Source organism: Scomber japonicus, chromosome 7, assembly GCF_027409825.1.
Source record: "Scomber japonicus isolate fScoJap1 chromosome 7, fScoJap1.pri, whole genome shotgun sequence".
In the NCBI taxonomy this organism is placed as follows: domain Eukaryota; kingdom Metazoa; phylum Chordata; class Actinopteri; order Scombriformes; family Scombridae; genus Scomber; species Scomber japonicus.
The window spans coordinates 24,800,526-24,826,335 of NC_070584.1; the positions used below are offsets into that span (position 1 = coordinate 24,800,526).

At 38.8% G+C, this 25,810-nt stretch overlaps 1 protein-coding gene across 1 annotated transcript in view; it reads left to right on the forward strand.

The window, feature by feature from the left end:
- Positions 1–25,810, forward strand: part of anos1b (anosmin 1b) — a 50,534-nt gene that overhangs the window by 11,659 nt on the left and 13,065 nt on the right. Inside the window, exons 2-7 of the mRNA XM_053322620.1 lie at positions 567–614; positions 15,134–15,196; positions 15,909–16,116; positions 19,832–20,016; positions 22,121–22,250; positions 25,467–25,560. Coding sequence (XP_053178595.1) covers positions 567–614; positions 15,134–15,196; positions 15,909–16,116; positions 19,832–20,016; positions 22,121–22,250; positions 25,467–25,560 — 728 coding nt within the window. The remainder of the gene's footprint in view (positions 1–566; positions 615–15,133; positions 15,197–15,908; positions 16,117–19,831; positions 20,017–22,120; positions 22,251–25,466; positions 25,561–25,810) is intronic.

Below are 25,810 nucleotides of genomic sequence, written 5' to 3' on the forward strand. Positions count from 1 at the left end.
ATAATAAGTGTGTATGAGTATCACTTTGTTCTGCAGCATTTTATTAATAGAATAAATAAAGATTTTCAAAGCTCGGGAGACTTTTGGTGTTGGTTTGGTTCATCTGCATTTATGCTGCTGTGGTCATATGACGTTTCCCTCTGTCACAGTGGTTATAGCAGCCATGTTTACTGGTGGTCTTGACTCACCAAGTAGTAACTGTATGCACGCACACACACTCACATACACATGCAGACACACAGATACACACATAAACATAGATCTTACCAAGTGACGTGATCTCTGTCTGGTTCAGAAGCCACAAACACAGTATGTTAAGTCATTTTGCACCCGGAGGATGATTATGTAAATAAGAGAAAGGTTGAGTGTGTGTGTATCTACATGACAAGTTTGCTCTGGTTATGTCATTTGGTCAGCAATCTTTTATTAACAATATTTTGCTTTCTGTCTCCCTGTCAGTTACCCTGAACACAGTCAGAAGTCGTCAAACACATGATTTGTCTGTGAAAGATTTATTTCCTTCTCTGTGTTTGTTTTAATCCTCGTCCTTTCCGTTTTACTTCCAGAGTGACCAAGTTCTGGTTTGGTGTGAAAACCACAGACGCTGCGCTCAGGTAAATACACATACACACAAACATGTACTTCTATGAGAATGTTGTACTGACTTGAATTTACACAGTCATTACTATAACCATATCCTAAAACCAAGATAGAGGTTTAACACTTGTTAGCAGCAGTACATCCGACTTGATGGTGTGTGCCAACAGCCATGATTGGTCTTGTTCATGTGTAGTAAGCTGATGAAGGTTCTCCTCCTAGTTTCTGCATCAGTAACTCTCACTGGTTAATTAAGACATTTTAACCACTGGTGGTGGATCTTGAGAGAAAGCCTGTTATGTCCGCTCGGTCAAGCAGCTATAGGATTCCCCAGAACAATAGTAGATTTACCAGTGATGAATACTTGTGCAGAGGGAAACTGTTCATTTTAAATCTGTGCCAAATGAGGCAGAAGTCTGAAATGTCTTGACTCAATAATTGTTAACCTTACGTGACAGACAGATTTGAACAAATAGTTTTTTAGATTGAAACTTTTGTATCTTACCAAACAGCTGTAGTGTTCTTGGCCATCACAAATATTAAAAAATAATTTTGGATAAAAGCATTTGACAAATGGCAAAATGTTAACAGGTGTTGACTGGCTGGCTGGCACATTATTACTATTATTAAGTATTTTGTTTAACACTTTGGATTAGTGCACAAGATATATTAAAATAAAAGCAATTATCAACAGAAACAATGTATTTCTGCTTCGTGCTACGTCACCTGCTATCTGTCACTGGTGTAAGGGACCAAATTACATGTTGAAATGCAAACAAAAAACAATAAAAAATTGATGCTGATTTGTTTTTGCTTGTTGTCCGTGGCAATAAGAGAGGTGTGATAATACACAATAATGTATCTTGTTTCTAGAAAGTAATAAACTTGATGCACAATATAAACAGCCTCTGTCTCAAGGGGCACAGGGACAGAGTCACAGAGTCTTCTGCATCTTTCCTCCCTTCACTTTTCTATGGAATCTTTACACTCACCGCACGACTCCTGTAATAGCAAAGGTTGTGTTTTCAGTTAAAATAATGTCCTCCACTATATCCCCATTATCCATCCTCCCTGGAGCAGAAATTAGCCCCTGTTTATTCACTTAACACTGCCTGCCAGGAGGCTTTAGCATGTGTGTGTGTGTGTATGTGTGTATGTGTGTGTGCTAATTCATTGTTTGATTCATGAGTAGTTTCCATCCTGATTATTTTTAGCTGCCAGTCTGTCCACTCTGCAGCAATTTCAGTTTGGTACAGCTTTCTGGTTTTAGACTGCTGGTCCCACCTCAGAGTCACAGACAGTGGGTGGATAAAACACAGACTGAAGCTGGATCTCCTTAGTTTAATGCCAATGATCATGTTCTAAATCAGAGAGGCTAAAAGGTTGTCAGGGAAAATGTATTAAATATTGTAAAAAATGTAATCATATATTCACATGAGAAGGAACGCATTTTTTAATTTAAAAAAATGACATTTGAAATACTTTTATGGACTAAAGACTGATGCCATTCTCTCTGTAGCCAAAACATGCCTGTGAAATATCTGTCCACCATGACCTTTTACTTACAGACTTTAACTTACTCAGTATTAATGATGTCTTGAGAGATTCAGTCCTGTGTCTTATTGATGTGTTTTCTGCACTCTTCGTTCAGGTTCAGACCTTTTTAAAAGCTTCAACCCAGCTGGAAGCACACCTGAGTCGTATTTTATTCCTTGCAACATTTCCAAGCATCGCTACAAATTCACTTGACAGTTGGATAAAGGAAAAGCTGAAAACAGGCAGAGGGAGCGGGTTTTTTTTTTTCCCCTCTGCAGCGCATATCTCAGTAGAGTGTGTGTTGAGGTCAGCAGGGGTTAATGTCAACAACAGCCAAGAGCGTGTCCCCCCTCCTCCCCCAAAAAAACCCCTACTACCAAAAGGACTGTTGCAGGGGATACCACACTGAGCGAAACATCAGACATCAGCTTTCAACTATACATAACCCCCCACCACCTCAAACACAAACACACAGCTCCTTTGACCTTATAACCAAACTTTTCTCTTTCATTTCTTTACTTGTTTCCTTCCATTGTTTCTACTCCTGGTGTTCAGTGTTCAACAAAGAAACTGAGGGAACGAGAAAGGAAAATATTTTCTAGATTAATAGTGTGTGTAAACTTTATTACCCTGGCTTTGGGTCTTGCTGTTGTACATGTGTGAATACCAGTGTGTCACTATGCTGTAACCGTGGTCCAACAGCAGTCTCAGAGACTGGCCAGTGGGGGCTGGCTCTGCATAGACCACAATTTTCCTCTCAGACAGCCTGATACTGCACAGACATGCACAGTGTCTCCTCTTGCTTGTTTCAATTGCAAACTTGTTAGTTCTTACCATTTTACAGTCTGTTGAAAGTGGATACAGTACAATTTGTAAAAGTCAGTGTGGCATGCCAATGAAAATAAATTAGAACAGAAACAAACGTGTCCCGTTCGTCAGCAATAATTGCCAAGATTAATCAAAATAACGAATTACACAGCAGAGGAAGTCCAACGCTGTTAATGCTCCTAAGGTGTGAGTATTTGTTAACGCAATATGTTTGGATCTTGCTGTTTTTTTGTTTTTTTTATTTGATTATGCACCTTGGGAACATTACACAGTCTGCACAGTTCACTTCATTATTGTTTTATTAGGCTAACAAAAGTGCCACATTCTTCTCTATTCTGTTCTGCATTTGTTCTAGTAACATATTTGATATCAGAGGGAAAACCACAGAACTAAGGGGAGACAGACTAGAGTATCAGTTGAATTTGCTTAAAAAATAACGAAAACATTCCCTCATAAAAATAGTTGCATATTCATTTTCTGTCCATCGGCTAATCAGCTACCAGTTGCAGCTCTAAATAATATATTAGCAGATTGCTATCTCAGCAGATTTCACATAAACATTTGACAATCAGGAACCCTTAAATATGTGGGGTTTTTTTTTAAGAATTGTGATAGAAATGTGTACTGAGCAGAGTATCATACAGTAAAAAGTTGTTCTTAGTGCTTTCTGTCCATGTTACGATGATAAATATATCTTTGCTAATTCTGTGCAGCAAAATTCTTGTTACTTCTATTATCTGACATACCCATTAATGCCAATATCTGTCAATTTACTGCTCTAATAAACAGATGCCAATGTCTAAAATTGGCAAAATTTAAGTCCCTTTCACATATGCAGTATTTCCCTGAAATGTTCAGGAACATTTCCTGCATAGGTCATGTGTGAATGGGAACAGGGATGGATGTTCCAGGAAATCTGTACTGCCAAGATCGAGTCACATTTCTGGGAAAATGTTGTTACGGCTGTGTTGTTGAATGAAAGCAGTAGCATTGCATGTAAAGACTTATGTCCTTCTGATGAAAGATGCTTTCACATGGACCGATTGAAGCGATCTCAAGACTCAACGATGTTTCTGAAGACATTTGAGGCGAGAAAAAGGAAATGCAGTAACAGAATCGTGATTCATATTTGATCAGCACTGCATAGTTTGAAGGTTTGATCAGAGTTTAGTGAGTTTCGTCCTTTTCAGTTATAGGCGGTTGGCATCTGTAAGTGTCGGATTGCTGTCATCTGCTGGACTGTCCCTTGCCTCATGTATATCGAGGTTGCCATGGCATGTGTGCAAAGGTACAAGATAGAAATGTTCCTGAATGTAGCAGCATGTGTGAAGAGCGAAACTTACCAGCAGTGCAGGAAAGGTTATCCCAGTAATTTACCAGGATCTACATGTGAAAGAGGCTTTAGATTCATGTCAGGAACCATCTGATCACCATCTGATCACCAGACATTTGATGCCAGCTTTCATTACTTGAGTTTTTGATGATCTGTGCTACAGAGACATTTCATTTGGTACCAAAACAGTATTGAGGCTTGATAACCAGTTCCAGTTTTAGACCATTTTCTGTAGTACAGTAAAAAAAAAAAAAAAAAAAAAAGAGGGATTAGAGGGAGTGGAGTCCCCCAGTCATTAGCTGTTGATCTGTTGGAGTAAAAAAGCACTCCTCTGCACAGTTTGATTTTTTAACTTTTTCTCAGGGGAGCCACATTTTTCTTATGTTTATAAAACCAATTTTAGGGCTATTAGTACAGCAAATCTAGCAAAATGTGACTTGGTCTCAACCTACATTCCACTGCAGGATCTCATAAAGTCCTTTGGCAGTGTAACATGCTCAATAACGTTTGACAGAGTTTTACTGAATAATTTGGGGACTCATATTAGTTTTCCCTCAACTCCTTTTTTGGTCATGATCCAGACTTTGAGAAATGCTGATCTATATTTTTCTCACCCAGTTGTAACATGCATAACACATTGTCACACACCCACACATACAAAATGGTGTGCTGTGAAACTAAAGGATTACTTGAATTTTCCCACGTCTTCTATTCCAACTAGGAAGCTTCAAACTTGAAATGATTTGTTTTTTCATAACAAAATGTCCAAAAACCCAGTTATATGAAAAATGAAATTTCATTTATTGTCTTTAATTTATCTTCAGTTTCAGAGCCCTGTCAACATTTGTTTATAAAATGTTAAACAAAATCATGTCTTTTAACCGGACTGTATATACTGCATGAAACCTTTGATTACATGACCTCCTCATAGATAGGAGACAATTATATAATGAACAGCGTTGAAGATTAAGTTTACATGATGAAAGAAAGAGGGAGGGACAAAATTAAACAGACAAAGGTAAGCAGTGTCATAGACTGTGCTGTTTTATCTGTTCCTTTGTTACATCAATGCCTAGGGTCTTACTATTGAAGACACATGCACACAGACACACACCCACACACAAACACACACACCCACGCACACACGCACACACGCACACAGCAGGCAGATGTTGCACCAACACATATGGTTTGTGTCACATCATCAGTGGACTCTCTCATGGAAACACACATGGGAGTTGACTAAAACTAAACTACAGCTCTCACTCAAATCTTCCATCTGTCTATTTCCTCCTTCTTTTATCTCTTTCCTTCTCTCTCACACACTCACAGATCACACACACGTACACACACACGCGGAGTTGTAGTAGTAATGTGTACCAGGTGTGTGAGGCAGCGGGATGTCCACTAACAAACAGGTCTCTTAACTTGGTTTTAAGAAGTTTGCATTACTTGTAATACCAGCTGGAACAGTTCTGCATGTTTAATGGCCTTCGATTTATAATCTGTAGATGTCACCTCATACTTATAACTCACAATATGAATTATATTTTAATTACCTGTGAGTCAATCTTTCCATAAGCATACATTATAAGAGGCTACCACAAAAAGCACTTCTACTGTCTGATCTATAGAGGACACACACACACATACATAGAGGATAGGAATGGTTCTTGTGTAACCCCACTACCCCATTTATCTCTCTCTATAAATATCTCTATAAAAATATCTAAGAGAAACATGAATATATTTCTGAAGAAAAATATTCATCCATCATTTTAGGTTTGTGGATGCCACTGTGTTGGAGATGTCACATATTTCAACTCATCCTTGGGGTTTCTAAAGCGTTCCCAGGGCAGGTGAGATATATAGTCTGTCCAACATGTTCTTGGTTTTCCCTGGAGTCTACTTGCAGTCGGACATGCTGAAAAAACCTCTAGAGGAAAAGCGTTGTAATCCTTACAAGGCAAAGGAGCAGCAATTCCTTGCATGGTGTTCATCAACTTATCTCGAATAGGGAAGACCAGAAGCAAAGAAATTGCTCACTTTTCGCTATGGCACTGGCTGGCAAGGACACAGCTATATTTACAATTTTATCAATAAGCAGTATTGATAACAATACTGCTTATTGATACTGATACTTTTTGATACTCTTATTGATACTACTCTCCATAATTGGTCGAGTGTAGGCAACATTTTCTTAAAAACAAAAGCCAGAGACCATATTGTATTAATTTACTGTGAGTTGTAAATTTACCACTTCTGAGCATAAGGCAGACGATAATATTATCTCTGAGCCTGACAAGCCCGGGCAAGGCTTCTCTTCCGCTGGGCAGCCCTCCTGCTCCTGCCTTTGTCTCAGGCTCACCCTGGTCGGCTCCCTCCTCCACCAGCTGCTGGCTGTATGGTGCTACCTTCTTCTTTTTTCTATTTTAGCATTAAGGTGCATTACTGCCACATAAACCAGATATGCTAGAAGAAATTAACATTACAGAAATACAGATAGACTGTTTTTGAGGAGTTGATCAGTATTTCGGTACTGGTTCTCGATACTCATCCCTGTAAGCATTTCTTAGCAACTCTTGTGTTAGTTAAACACTTACTGCTTTCTACAACAATTTACTGATACTTCGTGCCAAGCCAAATTTCTTTTGTCTTTGTCCTTATAATCTGGGTCTTATAAAAGTGGAATTCTTGAATTGGCAACAAGTATTTTCTTCTCCACCTACATCTTCCCATGGCTTCATGGTCCACCAGTAAGCCACTTATTCAATTTCACTGCATCATTTCCAGGTGAATTTGCAAGTTCCTTTCAACCTCTTTCTTTTTTATGTCAGTCCTGCATAGCATGGATTCCACAATGCCTTGCAAAGAGATTTTCTTGGCCCCAAAGAAAATGAATGAGGGTGAAGGTGGGCTGGGCGAAACGGACAAAGTCAAATATCACAATATTTTAGACCAAATACCTCGATATCAATATTGCAACAATATGATAGAGATGGCTGTTGATGCTTTTAAATACTATGAAATGTTTGATAAATAATCATCAGTAATGTGGATATAGTGACAAAGTGGGTAAAAGGTACATACAAGAACAGCTATAACAATCTGTTAAGTTCAGAAAATAATATATTTTACTGTAATGCAGCTTTAAAACCAGGAAAAGACAACTCTGACATAATGCGATATTACGATATCCAAAATCTAAGACGATATCTAGTCTCATATCATAGTATCAATATAATTTCAATATATTGCCCAGCCCTAGGGTGAAGTTTGTGTTGCATCACTGTGCATTCAGTGGGTCATTCAATGCATTATGGATTGTAATGTTTTCTAGTTTAGAAAAAAATATTAATCAATAAATTGCTAGTGTAGCTGCAGATCCTTTACAGCACAATCCCATCCCCAGATCCATGTGTTTTTAATGTGGCTATTATTCACATTGTTACCATGGCAACATTAACTACTGGAGAGACTGTTGTTGATGCCGAGTTCATGCATTAGCCTTACTCTGGAGAATTTGCTATCATCTCCTAAATCACAGATATAGAATGTGTCTCATTTTCTCCAGTGTGAATGTAGTTGTAAGCAGAGTCGGATTGGCCATTGGGAGAAATCTGGGTGGGCCGGTCGCGCTGTGGTCCGCTTGAGCATCCCATTATACAAAAACAAGAGTGAGAGAAATGCGTTGTCGGCCCACTCTGATTATGCACCCCCCTTTGTGTAATAAGTTTGAGAACCCCTGGCATAGAGCTACTGGAAAATCTAGAGCTTTGCCTTCAAGCTCAACCATGTGTTCACCGCAAAAAAATCTGGTACAATGCTTACATCACTACAGACACTGCATCGACCACCCCGTCACGCTTCATGGTTCTGAATCTCACCTCTGTTGTGCTGCTCTTAGGTGAAAATTGAGTGTTGGTTTGAAATGAAATCAACACTCACAGTGTTGTGATCAACAGGTAGGAAGAAATGGATGAGGATGAATCAGTTGGACAGAGCTCCAGCAATCAGGCATCATCATCTCCTTGTGCTACTCTGAACCCCCTCTCTCCCCCCTTAGATTTTAACAGCGTTCATTATCACTTCACTTGCACAACCCAATACAACAGCTGCAAAGACCAGCTTATATAAGCTTGCACATCTTTTGCTGGCATCATTTGAATCCTGCTTCTTTCTTCTACTTTTCCCACAGTCATTTCTATTCCTTTTGCTGTTCAAACTTGTCCAAAAGTTTAATATGATTTCTGGTTGAGATACATTACATTTACTGGGCAATAAGTGGCTATTCTGTCAAAATATTGTCAGAAATTTTAGTTTATGCTCCCACAGCAAAGGGATATACCAAGTATCAAAATCTGGGAGCTAATAGAAATAGCTAATCTGGTAAACTTCAGCATGTTTTATAGATTTTAAAGATTTTGACTTCGACCTGACACCAACACATCAATGTCTTCATGGTTCATACTTCCTTCCTTTCTCTGTCCAAAAATCTTTATTACAGACCACACAATTTAGCATCCTTTAGTAGCTGAGTTCATTTTTAACAGAGGAAACACAGAGAGAGAAAACTGTGGTAGAGTTTGGTTGTAGGCTAGTGTGGGTGCATGTGGTTCGAGAGGTGAAGAAGTTAACCACTGAACTATCTTGAGGCATTTGTCTTCCTTTTACTCACTTTCCTTTGCTCTATTCTCTTTCCTGATGCCTTTCCACTCCTTCCACAAGCTGCCGACATAAGTTAGCTCTGGTTGTGTTGCATGTTTTTCCAAAGGCTTGGCTAAACTCAAACCTGCTTTTCAAAGGGATTTTTGGAATTTGTTCCGCTACTTTTCACTCAATTACCACAAAGCCTGAAGTGTGTGTGTCTGTCTGTCTCGGTGTGTGAGTGTGTGTGCATGAACATATGCGTGTGTATGCATATTTGAAATATAAAGTATAAACATACTTGTACAATCTGAACAATGCTGTAGAATATCATGTATTGTATGAGTTCAAGCGAAATTAATCTCCACCAATTATTTATAATTAAAATGTCATGTACTTTGGACATTGTTGAGGAAAATACTTTCACTCTTTTTACTCTATAGATTTTTAGAATCATAGATTTTTCAGTGCTCATCTTTTTCATCCATTGCACTGTATGTACAATGGAGTACATATAGTTCAACCGACTATGAAGTCCAGTATTACATTAAATGCAACAGTAGTGCATGTAGCATTGTAACATGCTAAACCCAGTAGCATCATCATTCATCATTTATACATTAATTTTAGGCAACAGTATGAACACTGGGGAATAACGGTAGCCTGCAGTTAGTTTAAGTTGAAGTTGGTGAACATGAAAAAGCAGAAAATGACCACAGCGTTATTAATAATGTCATCACATGTGATTTCATTTAGTATGGTATTTAGGAATATGTTAGTTTTTTTCTTTCAAACTTTCTCTAAAGCACATTTCACATATGGGGCAGCTGTGGCTTAGGAGGAGCGGATCGTACACTAACTAGAATATCGGTGGTTTGATTCCCAGCTCCTCCAGTCTGCTTGTCAAAGTGTACTTGGGCAGGATATTGAACCCCAAATTGCTGTGTGTGAATGGGTGACTTAACATTAGAAATATTGTAAAGCATTTCAGATAACAAGGTGTTATCACTCCTGATGAGCAGGCTGGCACCTTGCATGGCAGCCTCTGCTATCAGTGTATGAATGTATGTGTGAATGGATGAATGTTGGCATGTGTTTTAAAGTGCTTTGAGTGGTTGGTAGACTAGAGAAGCAACACATAAATGCAATCTTTTTACCATTAATCTTTTGGAGCAGAAGAAGATGAAGATGATGCTGTTTTTCACATCAAACAGTGCTTCCAGGTTTTCAGAATGGCTGATGGTGGCGGATGAGAAAAACTGAAGGGAAATCACTTTCAATCTGTTATAATGTTCCAGAAAGTGTAAAGAATCTCTTACAGAAGAAGAAAACTTCATACCTGTTGCTTTGTTACAACAGAATACAGTTTATGATTAATTCATACTGATACTGATACAAAGATGATGATTGAAAATCCTAGTAAGCAGAAGCTGTCATTGACTGCCTGGTCAGATCTATAATCTTGTCCACTCATTATTTGATCAGACCTAAACACTTTGCGTACTGTACGTAGAAAAGGTAAAATAAGGACCTGAATTACTGATGACAAACCAAAGACATAAATTAACATAAATAGTCTTTCACGTTGCACCCACTGAACTAGTGACCATATGGAGAGTGAGCACATCTGGTCTGTGGCTGTCTTTCTTTGTCTCTCTCTACGAATTTCTCTCTGGACCTGTTTCACTGTTTGTCTTTCATCTCCTCTCTCCTTTTCAACTGACACTCACTCCTTTCCCCCCTCCATCCTCTCCGAAACCACATCTCTCCTCCCTTCCTTCTCCCGTTTCCTCTCCTCCCTCTTGCTGAGTGTGGCTGTCATCCCTCTACCGTGGCAGGTGAGGCCATTAAGCAGCAGGAGAGCAGGAGGGCTGAGAGACAAGGTGTGTGTGTGTGCATGTGTGAATGTGTGTTTGTGATTAATTATTATACAGATACTTGAGGAGATCCTCTGCGCACGTTCAGGCATATACACAGTGATTAATCTTTGCTCTGTTGTTACAGTGTGTTGGTGTGTTAAACAGTAACACCTCTAACCTCTGACCTGTGCTGTGTCTACTGCTCTCTCTCTCTCTCTCTCTCTCTCTCCCTCTCTCTCTCTTTTTCACTCACACACATAACTCATCATGTCACCTTCAAGGCCGAAAATCTCCGTTTGTCTCTCAGCCCCTCTTATACAAACACAGTGCATGTACTTTAAAGTGATTTACAACATGCAAGTGATATTTGAGAGTGTAAGGTGTATACTGCGTACATACCAAGAGTGTTTTCACTCAAATCCATTAGCCTTGTCCTCCCCCTCTCCCCCCTCTCTCCCATTTCTCTCCGTACTGTAGGACTGACCATCTTTAATAGTGGTGGAAAAGGAATTCAGATTCTTTACATTAGTAAAAGTAGTAATACCACATGTAAACTACAAGTAGAAGTTTTCATTTAAAATCTGCAGTAACCAATTTTTTTAGATCACCAGTGGAAGAAATGTGAAAGTTGTCGTTCATATGTCACCCAACTCATCAGTCTTTTTGGGGATTTTAGCATCTTTCAGCTCATTGTTTTGGTTTTGGCTCATGAGTTGACCGCATTTCAATTTAATTCAACATAACTTTATTTATCCATGTGAAGACAATTGTATGTTTTGATTATGTTTCATTGTTTTCATCTGTGGCATTTCCAGAATCATCTGTTTTCAGAGAAAAAGCTCAGATGAACCCATGTTTGAAAGATCAAAGTCAGTGAGCTGCTTAATATAGTAGAGAGTGAATATTGCTCTTAGATTAATTAGGTCCAGAAACATGACTCTATTTAAATATGGATGTGGTTCATTATCTGCTGACTGTGTAAATACAAAAACGATCTGGTAACATGACATGGTGATAATATGTTTTGCTGGCCTGTCCCCAAGTGCACTGCGGCCAAGTGGCCAAAAAGTAAAAGTACTCATTAGCCAGAAGAATCCCTCTGTGTGTTTCTATATATTATTTTATTATAGGATCATTATTACTGATGCATTAACCTGTAAGCAGCATTTTACTGCTCATCAAGGTGAAGCAAATTTTAACTACTTCATATTTTTTATAGCTGTCAATTACCTATCTACCAGCACAGAACCTACCTGAGAGAAGGCAATTATTACAGATACTAGTGATATACATGCCTGAGAAACCAGGACACTGACCCCTTCTGAGGTTTCATGAGCTCCAGTAACCAATGAAACATGGGTGAAGGGGAGATGCCCACTTGAAAACCCAAAGAAGCCTTTGGGTAGACTTTACTCTAGGGAGGGAGAATGCCAAAGGAGGACATAAATCACGTTTTATGAATACTATTTTTTGCCAAAAGCATCAAGAAGTACATCCAAGAGGGCAACATTTCAAACTGGTCAAGCAGAGAATGCGTGCTGTATTTTCAAATACACCAGGCTTTGGTTTCAGTTCTAATGAAGTGCAGCCACAGTAAAGACAATATTCCTATGTTTCCAACTTAGGATGCCCATGCCAGTTACATTTATATGTTAACACAGTCCCTTCTAGTCTCTTATAAATAATTCTCTGAATATTGAAGCTTACACCAATGCCGTTTAACCCAAAGACAACTCCTAAATTCTTACAGACTCAGTAATGAACTTCAGTAGAAGAGATGTGTTTGCCTTAGCGAAGAGACGAGGAGGAGGAGAGGCAGGGAGATTAAGGGAGCTATGATCGGAGATGAGGCAAGAAAGGAGGCAGAGAGGTGAGACGAAAGGTGAAGGAGCAGAAGAGGAGGAGTGATAGGGTGAAGACAGGAGACAAAAAGAACAGAGGATTAGAGAAAAGGATGGAAGGGGGAGAAAGGAATAAGGGAGGGTGAAGGACGAAAGGAGAGGAATGAAAAATTAAACATGTCTGTAACTGATCAAAGCAAAGGACGAGAGGGGGGAGTGAAGGGTGGGCTGGGTTTGGATGGAAGATTGAGTGGAGGGGGTGTAAAAAAAAAGACAATACTTTCGTTTGTGTGTGTGTGTGTGTGCATGTGTGTGTGTATATATATATGTGTGTGTGTGTGTGTGTGTGTGTGTAAGGTGTTTTTGGGCAGAATCTGACAACCTTAAGCCCTACGCAGCACGTGGTTAAATGAAGACACCCATGGGAGCTCCTTGAAGAAACACATCACACTTCAGGATCTGGTTACAGTAGTGAGTGTGTGTGTGTGTGTGTGTGTGTGTGTGTGTGTGTGTGTGTGTGTGTGTGTGTGTGTGTGTGTGTCTTACATTATCTCTGTGTCTTCTCATACTCCTTCAGGAATGCACCAAAATGAGCAGTAGAGAGGAAAGGGGAAAATAACTTAAAGTGATACTTCTTTCGAAATGTATCTTTTGTGGAGAAAACATCGGCCACAAATATGACTATAAAAAGTTAGTAGTTTGCTTCCTAATGGAGCATAAAGGCTGTGGTCAGCTTGGATTCATGGCGGTTATAATGGATTTAAATGTGACAAATTTCATGGCAGCAAAAGTATCAAATTGTTCAAAAAAGTGCTGCATGTTGTAACACTTCTGTTCATCCTCATGATAAGGGCGTTCCAAAAAATCATATTTTTGCCATGTTGATCAAAGGAAGAGCAGGAGATGGGCAGTCTCACATGCATGTAGTGGTGATTTTAAATACCACTTAGACTGCTTGTGATGTCTAAAGGGCAACCAGCACACATTGAAGTGTCAACCCACAATCAGCTCTTCTGAAAAGCAATAATTATATGACATTTGGTCCCCCAGTCTGGTGCAATGACTACTTTTTCAGTCTGTATGATGTGTCTGGTATATTCTACGTCAGATTTGATACGTCTTCCACTTCAGCTTTGACTTCTAGCTTTAGTCATAATTTAGAATAATCCACTAAACATTTGCTGATCAAAATATACATGAAACTACAACATGAACTTCTACAGAAAGTTTATAACATATGACACCAAAAGGGGATATATTCGCAAATAACAATATGTGACTAACTGGCTTTCACAGCGTGCGAACCAGTGCTTGACATGCCTGCTCACAAACTGAATTGAGGATTGAGGCTTTGTAATAGGCCATATTTTGGTAGAAAAATGTGAGTGTTTGGAACATACTGAACATACAGATGGACAACAGAGAAGGGAGTCGAGTTGTTTTTCTGGAGGTTTTGATTTTATGATGTCAGTTTTGAAATCCTTGCATGAATCTAAGCTGACCACAACCTTTGTTTTCTGTGGAGAAAGAAACTGCAACTTTTTTACAGTCACATCTCAAATGTAGGACTAGAGTGGCAACTGTAATACTGAAACAAGAGATTTAAGTATTACTTTAAGCTAAACTAAATTTATTCTTGATTTAAGTTAAATTAACCAACTGTACAACATTAAACAGCAATCATTCTTCGTGCTGAGAGACCCCAATTTATATCCATCAAGTTGCAAATCCAGCCACATATGGTTTCAACTGACTTTAGTTTGTTGAGTCTGTATGAATCCTTGTTACAAGTCACAATATAGTGTTCATTTTAAACATTAAATTAAAGTTTACATGGTCTCTAATGTAGTGCACAAGTGTGACGATAATCCTAAAAGCCTGCAGTTGTCATGTGAAAAATAGTAAATGCACCTTTTTTTATAACAGCTGAGATTGTTTCCATCCAACAGTAGCCATTTATTTTTATAAGTTGAGTTTTTATGCCTCTTTGTCAGTTCTGTTTGTTCCCCTGGAATCAGTGTGATGGAATAAATTGGAGAAATGATTGAAGCCAGGCGCACTGGGGAGCTGAGGGAGACAGACGGACAGACAGAGCGAGAGAGCGGAGGGGGTGAAGGTTGGGGGGTGAAACCGCAGTTTTTATATGTTGTCTGGTTTTAATTTAGTAAGAGCCATCATTCACCAGTTCACTGAGGTGGCAAACCAGATGAGTGCGAGTATGTGTGTGTGTGTGTGCTTTTAAAAATGTGTGTTTCCCTCTGTGCTCTCTACCTACTTAAACACTGAGATTTATGCCACTTTATTCATCCTTGCTCATCATTGTTTTGTATTACACGTATTTCTTCAAACCTGGACTACTTTTAAAGGTGCTGATGTACAAATTTTGTTCTTCGCTTATTTTATCATGTGTAATGAAACTGTCAGCAAAGTATAAATTGTAAAATATTTTCCTGATTGTTTTCAAAGCCTCATTTGTTTCTTTTTATCTGTAGTGCCTTCAGCCATGCAAAGAACTGTGGGAAACCAGGAAGATGCTTTCTCCAAAGACTTGTGAGGTAAGAGAGAGTATCGTGTGTGTGTGTGTGTGTGTGTGTGTGTGTGTTTGTGTGAGTCACAGTGTCACTTCTGCACTAGAAACTTGCTTTTGTTGGCACAATGAGACTTGAGTTTTTTAGTCCGTGTGTGCCATGAATTAAAATTCTTGTGTGTGTTTATGCAAGGTTTTGTTTGAGTGTTATGAATAACATATTTGTATGCTTTTGGATGTATACATGTGAGAGTGTGCACCAGTTTTGTGTGTATTTTGTACGTGTGTATGTATGTGTGTGTGGCCCTAAATGATTATTTGCAGAGCCAGTCACTGCGGTTTTCAGATAGATTAGTTTTTCATCACAATAGCTGAAGCATGTTACTGGCTGGATGGCTGACTGGCTGGCTGGTTAGGAACACAGAGCAATTCAGAGCTATTAACTAAAGCTTGTGTTTACATTTAGCTGATCTGCAGCCATGTGCTCAGATGCAAATATACACACACACGCACACAGTTGTATACACATGTACTCCTTGTGAGACCAAATCTCAAGGGCTGCTTTCAAAGACTCAGTAGGAGTTTACCAAGGGAACACTTTCACCTCTGCTGTGTTTTTTCCTGTCCTCTTGTATGTATTTGTGTATATTGTAATAATAACCCCCTCCTCCTCCTCCTCCCCCTCACTTCACCTCTTTCATATCCCTCTATCTCTCATTTACGTACTCTGCCTCCATCAGAAACAGACAGAGTGTGTGACGAGCAGGGAGTTTTTGGCGTCTTTGAGGTCATCCAGACAGGGTGACTGCCCTCCGCCTCAGCGAGCAACCGGATTTGCCGCAGCCTGCGTGGAGAGCTGCTCGTCAGACCAACATTGTCCCTCCCCCAGGAAGTGCTGCTCCAATGGCTGTGGACATACTTGCCAAGCCCCAGCCAATCTGTATAAAGGTAAATGTGACTCTGTAACAGCTGGTCGGCTCTTGTTTGTAAAATCCTGACAGTTTTAAGTGAGAACATCTTTAACACTTACATACACTTCATATTCTGACCCTTCACAGTACCCTCTCATAAATAGCCTCTATACCAAACTTCCACAAATCTGTTTTCTTTCATAAATACCTAATCTTTCATTCGGAGAACTTTGTTTATGGTGGAAAAACATTCACAATCACAGTATATTATGGCTGTACATTACATAAAACAGGAGAACACGACAGCCACCATGAATTCATTGAATTGTATTGGATGTGATGAATGCAACAACATTTTTAAATGGTGATTTTTGATTTTGATATAAAAAGTGTAAATTGTGCATCAGCCCCACTAAAATTAAGTTTCCATTTTTGGTCATGGAAACAGTCATAAGATTTCAGGCTAAGGCAATGGTGTGTAGGTGTTTCTACTGCTTTCAGATGGACGGATAAGGTTACAGTAAGGGTTAATGAAATAATAGTTTTTTGATTGCATCAAGTCTGGCTCTGGGCTACTTAATATGATGTTGATAAAGGAATTTGATCAGTCCAATGCTTGCACACATTTTAATTATTAATATAATCAGGCTTTTTTTCTTTTAGAAACAAGCTCTTTTCTTGTTACTCATAGCACTGAACACGTTTTTGTTTGGGAGGAATGTACTTCCAGTTTTTGACGACTAACTAACTCTTGTTCCTGTGGTGTTTAAATGCATTAACAGTGAGTTGCTTTTGGTCAAAAATGTCTGCCAAATAAATTAAATGTAATTTAATGTGATAAAGATCATTAAATACTGCCTGCTTGATTGTCTGGAGTCCCAGAGGGTCCCATTGTGGTTAACAGCTCCATCTCGAGTCTGTGTGAGGGCTAGACAGGAACATAAACTGCCTCACATGCCAATTCAATTCAATTCAATTCAATTCAATTCAGAACACTTTATTTGTCCCTGAGGGGCAATTTAAAATGCATGAGGAGCAGCATAATTTTCAGTCACCGTCACAGTCAAAGTGTTCTGTGCTTCATGGTAAAGTGCTGTGTGCATTCAGTCAGTTGAGGGGCAATGATGTTGGGACAGGGAGGGTTAGAGTTCAGGAGCTGGACTGCTGTGGGGACAAAGGTGGCCCTTCTCCTTTGTGTTCTGCAGCGTGGACAGCACAGCCTCCGGCCTGATGGGAGCCACTCAAACACTGGGTGTAGAGTGTGTGAGGTGAAGACTCATGTGGTGAAGACTGGACCACCATCATAATTAAATACAAAGAGAGAGTGGGGTGAAATGCTCGGATTTGTAAATTTTGGGTTGACAGTCTTTTGTTATGAATATTTACACATATTTTTTTATTTTATATATTTATTATTTGAATGAGGGGGCAGTATGTATTTAATCCATTACAGTCAAAGTTATCTTGTACTTGTGAATTGAATATTCTGCCTTACTGTCCAGTGTGTCAGTGTCATTGCCAACTGAGCCATGTTCAGGAAGGGCATTCAACAACTTATTTCACTCATGTCCATGATGTTAGATTGAAATCTATACCTTTTAGTATTATATTGGTTTCTTAAAACTGCCCATATTTTACCTTAGTGCATTAATCATTAAAATAATTTGTTATATCAGATGGTTTGGTTAGAAACTTGTTATCCAATTCCATAACAGAAGGGCTTTCAGATTTCTTTGTCCCCCTTATTTCATTTGAAGTTCTCTGTAGAGCTTTACTATTTTGTTTTACAGCAGAGGTTTTCAGAGGAAGTCTGAGACTGTACACCTCCCCTCAGACAAAGCTTCTAAAAAAAGGTGCCCCATCACCCCCCTTTAGTTTACTTGCTTAGTTTTGCACAATTTCTGGATGCCTTTGGGATCATGATTATGTTATTTGATCCCATTGACAGTCAACAACTGAGCCAAGATAGCTTGATATTGATGTTTGACATACTTCAAACTAGACCAAATACATAAAATATGTCTGACTGTAAGCATTTATTTGTTTCTGACTCTGAGAAAGTGGGAGAAACAGTAAAATTCCCCAAAACTACTGCATCTCTGAACTATCTCCAAATCAAATTTTAGCTATTCTATTTGATCTCCTTTTGAAATAATGTAATAAATAATGTAATATTTTTTTCATTTTCATTCACATAGCCTCCCCTGAAACTGTTTGTTTTGTATTCTTTTATTTATTTATTTTTATTTTGTTGTGTCACTTGGTTTCTCAATTGATTGAAAATTTGTCAATATTCTGTCCTCCACAGAACTTGACTTTGTAGATTTGGCTTCATCTCTCTTCTTCATGATATATTCTAAAGACTCACTTTACCAAAGAGTTGATCTGGGTTAGGCAGTACACTTCATGGGAGCATGTTGTTAGACAGTCCTCATAAAAATATGTAAAGAAGCCTTTGGGTCCTGACTAGTATACGCATCAACCCAGCTTATATTTCTGACATCTTCCAAAAAACATTCAGAGGTTAATTTCTTCCATGTTCTTGTATGAGTAACTTTAACAGCACATTTAAGGATTTTGGTTTTCCTGGTAGTTGATATCATGTTATGGTCACTGAACCCTACAAGCAGAGAGACCGGTTTAGTGCTGCGCTCAGGAGCATTTATGTAAATGTGGTCAATGCATGTAGCAGATGTACAGCCAGTACTGTTAGTAAAGACTCTGGTCGGTTGAGAAATCATCTGTGATACATTCCAATGATACCATTTTCTTTTTTATTGGATATTGACTTGCAAGGCAGTTGATATTCATGTCCCCTAGTAAGAAAATTTCACCATTCACATCTGCAACTCTGTCAGCTCACATAAGTCATTCAAATATTGAGTGAGTATCAGTTCCAGGAGGTCTGTAACAACAGCCTATCAAGATTGGCTTTAAGTGAAGACAATGAAGCCCATAAGTTATTTGGCATGAACTCAGCACAAAGTGTTGCAGGAAAACTATTTGTATGTATGTATATATATGCATATTCTGGATGATAACATCCAAGTGGGTCTCAGACACAGCCAAGATGTGGATGATTTTATGCTGACTAAGATATTTCAGTTCATGGACCTTATTTCTGACAGATGTTCAGATGTTACATCATAAGGCCCTTTGTTGGAGATGTTAACATGTTAAATTTCATGATTTGAAATATGTCTTCACATTTATGACATTGTAACAAAATATGGTGACATTCAGTAGTTTAAAAGAAATCATGGAAAGTAATAAGGAATAAGATCATTTGTGTGGTTATTTTCAAGTTATCCGTCAGCGATAGAGATAGTACATGGAATAATCCTTCAACCATGATCCATTAGTCTCTGCAGGTCATTCAATCATCAAACTGATCCAGTTTGTTGATGTGTCTGATAATGAGAACTTTGTCGATTCGTTCAAATGAGTGAATACTTTGCAATTTGCGTTCCAAGTTGCCTGGATCTTATTTTGTTTTCTTAATATGTGTGCTTTCCTGGCAAAGTCTATGTTCTTCTTGGTGAGGTGTTCATTGATATACACATCAGTCCCCTTTAGTTTCTGTCTAATTTCTTTCTGTTTGTGAAGCCAGTAGATCATATGTATAATTAAATGTTATGGATATGAAGGTGTTTTAAACATTGTATCAGTTGGAAGGCTTCTCCACATGCCATCTATCCCACCCATTGTTAAAATAGCTTTTAAGTACCAACCACTTTTTTTTTCTCTTGCAGGCGTTCCTCTGAAGCCTCGTAGAGAGATGAGCTTCGTGGAAGATTTGGAAGGTCATGTGAAGGTGGTGTGGGTGTCAAAGTTCAATGTCAGTGTGGAGCCAGTCATTTACATGCTCCAGTCCCGCTGGAACATAGGCATTCACCCCAGTGAAGATCATGCCTCTCCTTGGACCACCGTTGCCACGGTAACTAACAGACAGCCTTTTACCCTGGGTCTTTCATTGAGAATTTGTAGATTTAAGATACTGAGATCATAAAGGGGATACTACTTATTGATTAAGAAGTTGATTAAAAAAATATGTTAATTAATTTTTGATTGTTCTGTGAGTCATTTTCTCACATGTGAAGAGATAACGTCCCGCTATGTCACCCTCTCTACACAATAATTAAGGGATATCAGCTGTAGAGATGTTGGTGTAACCCTAACCCACATATATTACAACATAGTTCATTCTGTTGAATCAGAAACTTTGACAGTAGTAATCAAAGTTATAAAAATCGTTCCCTGTGACTTTAACAGTGGAACAACGCCACAAAGTTTGTAACATATCTTTACCTCATAACTCTCCAATTTGCCTCGAATGATGAAACTTCTCAACTATGGAGATGGATGTTAGACTCTGTTTCCACCTCATCAGTCTGCTGCCTTGCTGTCTAAACCTCTCCACCCCAGCCAGCCTCCCATTCTGCCAGGGTAAACTGTATGTGTGTGTATGTGTGTGCATGAGTGAGTGTGTGTGTGTGCACTGTACGTCCACGTGTATGTGCCTGTGTGAGGTTAGGTAAATAAGCAGAGCTTAAAAAGGAACCACAGGCAGCCACAGTCGTTCCACCGACTGACTCTGAATGACTGAACGCTCATTATGGACTTAAATAGATGGCAGCTCGTGTCTGTGAGTGTGTGTGTCTGTGTGTGTGTGTGTGATTGTGGATGAGTGGATTTTAAGCAGTGATTACATTTGCACTGTCGGGGAGACAAAACATGTGAATCTTAAGCAATTTTAACCATAATTTGGGCAAATCATTTAATTTCACTATTATCAGATGGAATTCCAATCCAACTGTGTTCATTTGACTTTCCAACTCATTAACTTGTGAAACTCATATGTCTAAAAGTACACAAGGCTGTCATCCTATTGCAAGGAAATATATTATGGATTTATGAGATATGACAGGATATATGACCAGAGTGGGTTTGGACTGTGAAGTCTGTTTCTGTTTACAATAACAGTAATAAAATCATAGTAACAGCAATTTCAGTATTACAACATATAGGACTTGGTATAATGTTAACTATTCAGTTATTGTCATTGGAGTAAAAAAGTGTTAATTAATTTGCATTTCTGAGATTTCAAACCATATTCTGCAAAAGAGTTTTGACTTTTTTCTCATCCAAGGATCAAATGAATGTAAATGTTTAATATTCAAAGGTTGTAGAAACATTGTGGAGTTTTCTGGCACACCTCACCTACTTCCAAAGTGCATGGAGAAGGGGAAAAAGTCTGAAGAAAAATAAAACTCCAGCAACACTTGTAATATAGGATTATTTAGACCAACGCGTTTCGGCTTGTGTTGGTTCCTGATGAAGGCCGCAAGCTGAAACACGTTGGTCTAAAGTTGCTGGAGCTTTATTTTCTTCAGACTTAATATTTAAAAGTTCCCTGTGGAGTTTTCTTGAAAACAAACCAAAGTTATCTTTACCTTCCCCTTTTACTCACCAAAATGCATTGTGTACATCCTTGGGAACTATGAATGTGTTTAACGTATTTCCTTCCTCGTAAAATATTTGCACAATAGGTTGTTTAAAAAAAAAAAGGAAATCCTGTATTGTTTACAGCCATGTTTACTGGGTTGCAGTATTCTTCTATGCCTGTGTTGGTGCCTTGCTGTGTTTTTGACACTTTATAGCCACCTGTAGAGGAGTGCAATACCATAAAACAAATGGTGGGACGGTGTATCATATCACCCATGTTCACATACGCGTTCATGTGTGCGTGCACATTGCAAACAAAACAGGGGCCCACTAATAAAATACTGCTCCATTGTGCTATGAGATGTCAAAAACACAGCAGTTTAACTTGGTGAGTTATGTAAAATTGGACATCATTAAAACATATGCCATCATTTAATAATTGTCCACAAAAGGAATGAAACCTGTCATATATTGTTGTATCTGTTAGATAAAATAAGTTAATTACACTCTCAATGCTCAAAGCCTTTCATAAAAAGTATTTTTCTGTCATCCACCTGGTTTGTTATTAATACATGTGACATAATTGTACTTGTTAGACCCTCTCTGAAGATGTGGTTCTGTCAGATCTGAGACCTCAACGTTGGTACCAGTTCAGAGTAGCAGCCATCAACAGCCACGGCAGCAGAGGCTTTACCACACCCAGCAAACACTACATCTCCAGCAAAGGTACTACTAACATGCTATAAACACATACTCTCATTTTCTTTAGAGAGCTGTTATGTATGTCACAGAGAGAGTGATGATTCCTCCTGTTTCCATAACCTATCTGTGAATTTTGATATTCTGTCATGAGACACTAAGCAAAACACTGATTCCTGCGTTCCATTTGTGTCATTTTAAGAGAGATATTACACCTCTCTGAGGAAAAGTCAAAAACCCGGGAACATTTCCCTTCCTCTCCTTCCCTGTTCTTTCTCTCTCTTTCACTCAGAGTTGATGGATAAGGTACACACAGCAGGAAAACCATCAGACAGTTCATAAAACACAGACAGGAAACAGAAAATACACACAACTGCATGCGCACACATTCACATATAGTGCACAGACACACACTTATATACTCACTCAGTTGGTTTTGTGCCAGAATAAAGTCCCTCATGGGTCAGTGAGACAGGGTGAAAGTGAGAGTGAGACAGAAAGTCACACACACACACACACACACACACACACACACACACACACACACACACACACACACACACACGGTAGGAGGTCCTAGCTTTAATGCTTAGCAGACTCATATTGGTGTTTCGCCAGGATTGGCTAGTGATATGAATCCCCTGCCAGGATTGGCTGGAGCATGTTTGTACGTGAATAATGACTTCAGGTTGGACCGAACTTTGGAAAATGGTTCTTTATCAGTTGAACACTTTGGGGAGATTATGAAGAGGTGTCTGAGATACCATTTTCCACCTCTGCATCAACAGAGCAAATGGTGGAATTCTTTATGAAACGTCCCTGGCAGCTCATGGTGCGTTACTTTGCATTTTGGGAAGTGTACCTGTTTGTTTTCTTGCTGAGACTCAGATGAGAAGATTGATACCACTCTCAGATGGTATCAATCTTCTCATCTAACTCTCAGCAAGAAAGCAAATAAGCGTATTTCCCAAAAGGTTGAACTATCCTTTAAGACATGATGTGTGTATGTGTGTGTGTGTGTGTGTGTGTGCTCTTGTATGTATTTTAAGGCCCTGGGCTAAAGGTTAAAGACACACACTTAGACATTCCAAATACCATCTGATCAGAGTCAGAGTCTTGTGTTTCCAGTTCATTAGTCTGATTAGTCAGGGGCTGTAGGTCAAGGGTCACAAATCAGGAAGCTGGCAGATGTCAAGATGTTGAGGTTCCTCCACTGTGACCTGGTGCTAACCAGAGAGAAAATCTGAGTTTGAAGATCTCTTTCCCGTTCATTTAGATGTAAGTGTTTTGCAGGACCTGCCAGCAGTAATTACAAGAGAATGTCTGGATGAGAAAACTAATCTTAATGTCTTCATTTTATGAAACAGTGGAGTGAAATCCAGCTGATTGAAGGAGAAACAGGGAGAGAAAAATGACTCAGAGAAGAAGGTGTGTTTTGGTTCTGATCAGGCAATTACTGTTGGCCCAAAGAGACACACTGCTTGTTCCAAAAACATACTAAATGCATATACATGCACACACAAACAGGCCAGGTCTTCCAGCCCTAATATTTTGCTATAACTTTGATCTCTGCATCTGGAGCGGCCAAGCACAGCCTGGGGCCCGTGGGAGGCCTGCCATGGGGGATGTAGTTCTAATCAGATACATTTTGTAGTTTTAATCAAATACAGCATTGGGGTATGAGGCTCTAATGAGATACAGAGCCAGTGTTGAAAGAGCGATGACCCCAGGATGTCATCTGGGAGGCAAACATTGACTAGTGGTGGTCGTCTTTGGTCTGTGTTGTGGTAGCTACTGAAAAGGTAGGCTTCAGACTTCTCCAGTATCACTCACCTTTGATGCTGTAAATCTAATTGGCTGAGTAGACCTGACTGGGACCAAGTGGAAATTAGCCTTTTCCCCTCAAATGGCTTTTGTATTTTGCTCCGCTGCAGCACATTAAACACTGAGTTATTAGGCAATTTAATAAAGCTGGTGGACGTCCTCTGCTTTGTAAGAATTGGGATCTCAGCACCAGTCCCTCTTCACTACATAGGACCAAATGATTTAGTGTTTTTATTTGAGATCAAGATTGCAGTTTTTATATGTCAATAGAAGTAATTTTAATCTGAAGTTACAGCCAAATTTAAGGTGAACAGCATCTTAACAAGCTGTTGCAAGTGAAAGCTTAACCATTGGCTATAATGAGAACTGTTTATTCAGCTGGAGCTAATTAATGTTAATTTTGTGAGTTGGCAATACAACAAAAGTAATTAACTATAGGCTGTCATCTAGTTGATATGCTATACATGTCGACATCTGTACTATTTCCGCTTGGCCAATTTTGTAATTTTGTTGTAATGAACCAATAAATATGACACCACTTTTCAATGTCATAACTGTCACGTTGAATGAATAGATTGATGAATTAAGGTTTTATTATTGTGTCACATGTACAACTATGACCGCACTGCATAAGCTTACAAGCAACAGTAGAAATACTATAAAAAACAAATCCAGAGTGCTGCATGTACATTTTCAGAAAATCTTTTGCTCCGTGAAGACCTGTTAGGTTCCGAACTTTGTATTTTTCAGTTCATGATAAGAAGACTTTGGATCTATAATCCAGTGTGCAAACACTGATTTTGTTTTGGTAGAACAGAGGGTGAAGTTGTGACAATGTTTGATACCATTGTATCTTGTTTAACTCTTACATACTGTTCAGGGTCAAATTTGACCCTTTTCACATTTGAGAGCTGTAAAAATGCTGTAAAACATTTATTTTAGCCAGACGTTTCCTAATGTGACCCACAGTATAGAAATTGGAAATAATATGCATGATATTCTATTATTAAACTTTCTAAAACCAGCATTCAAGCATGTTGTAGTCATCATATTGTATAAAATGTTCTCCTGGATCATAAAACAGCGATTGTGAATGTCTTTTTTTCCATAAGATTAATCAAACGTTTATTAATAATTGATGGGGAGTTTATGAATGTAAAAATATTGTAGACTAATTATGAGCCAGTATATGAACAGTATGTGAGGGTTAATACTATGCAGTACAGACCTGTAGCTTAATTTATATTCACACTTTATATCACAAAATTTGTCTTGAATTGTCAATCCTGTCACTATCTGACATGATGACCAACAACAAATCTGATTCTCAGTCATCTGAAACAATTCTAATGAAAATGTATCCTTATGATGATGATGTTATTTTGATAATTGTTTGTTTCTCTGTTCATCTCGCTGCAGATCCCTCCCCTCCAGAACCTCCAATAAATATCAGAGTGAGCAACCAGACTCTGGACTGGACGGGTTCACAACCAGGGTCCCAGCTCACAGACAGGTATCTAAATAGATGAAAGATAATTCAATAAATCTGTTTGTGTTTTTCCTTGCTGGGTAGTTGCTATGCATCGTTTCAACGCTGCAGGCTGCCGTTGTGGACAATCAGTCGTAAATTGTGGTCAGGTGGATAGTCAGTGCCTGTGTGATTGCTTAGCTGCATACACATTACAGTTCATCCTTGTTCAATCATATTACAGCATCTTTTCTGTTTGTGCAGTAACAGTAACAAGGTCATATTAAGTTCAGCC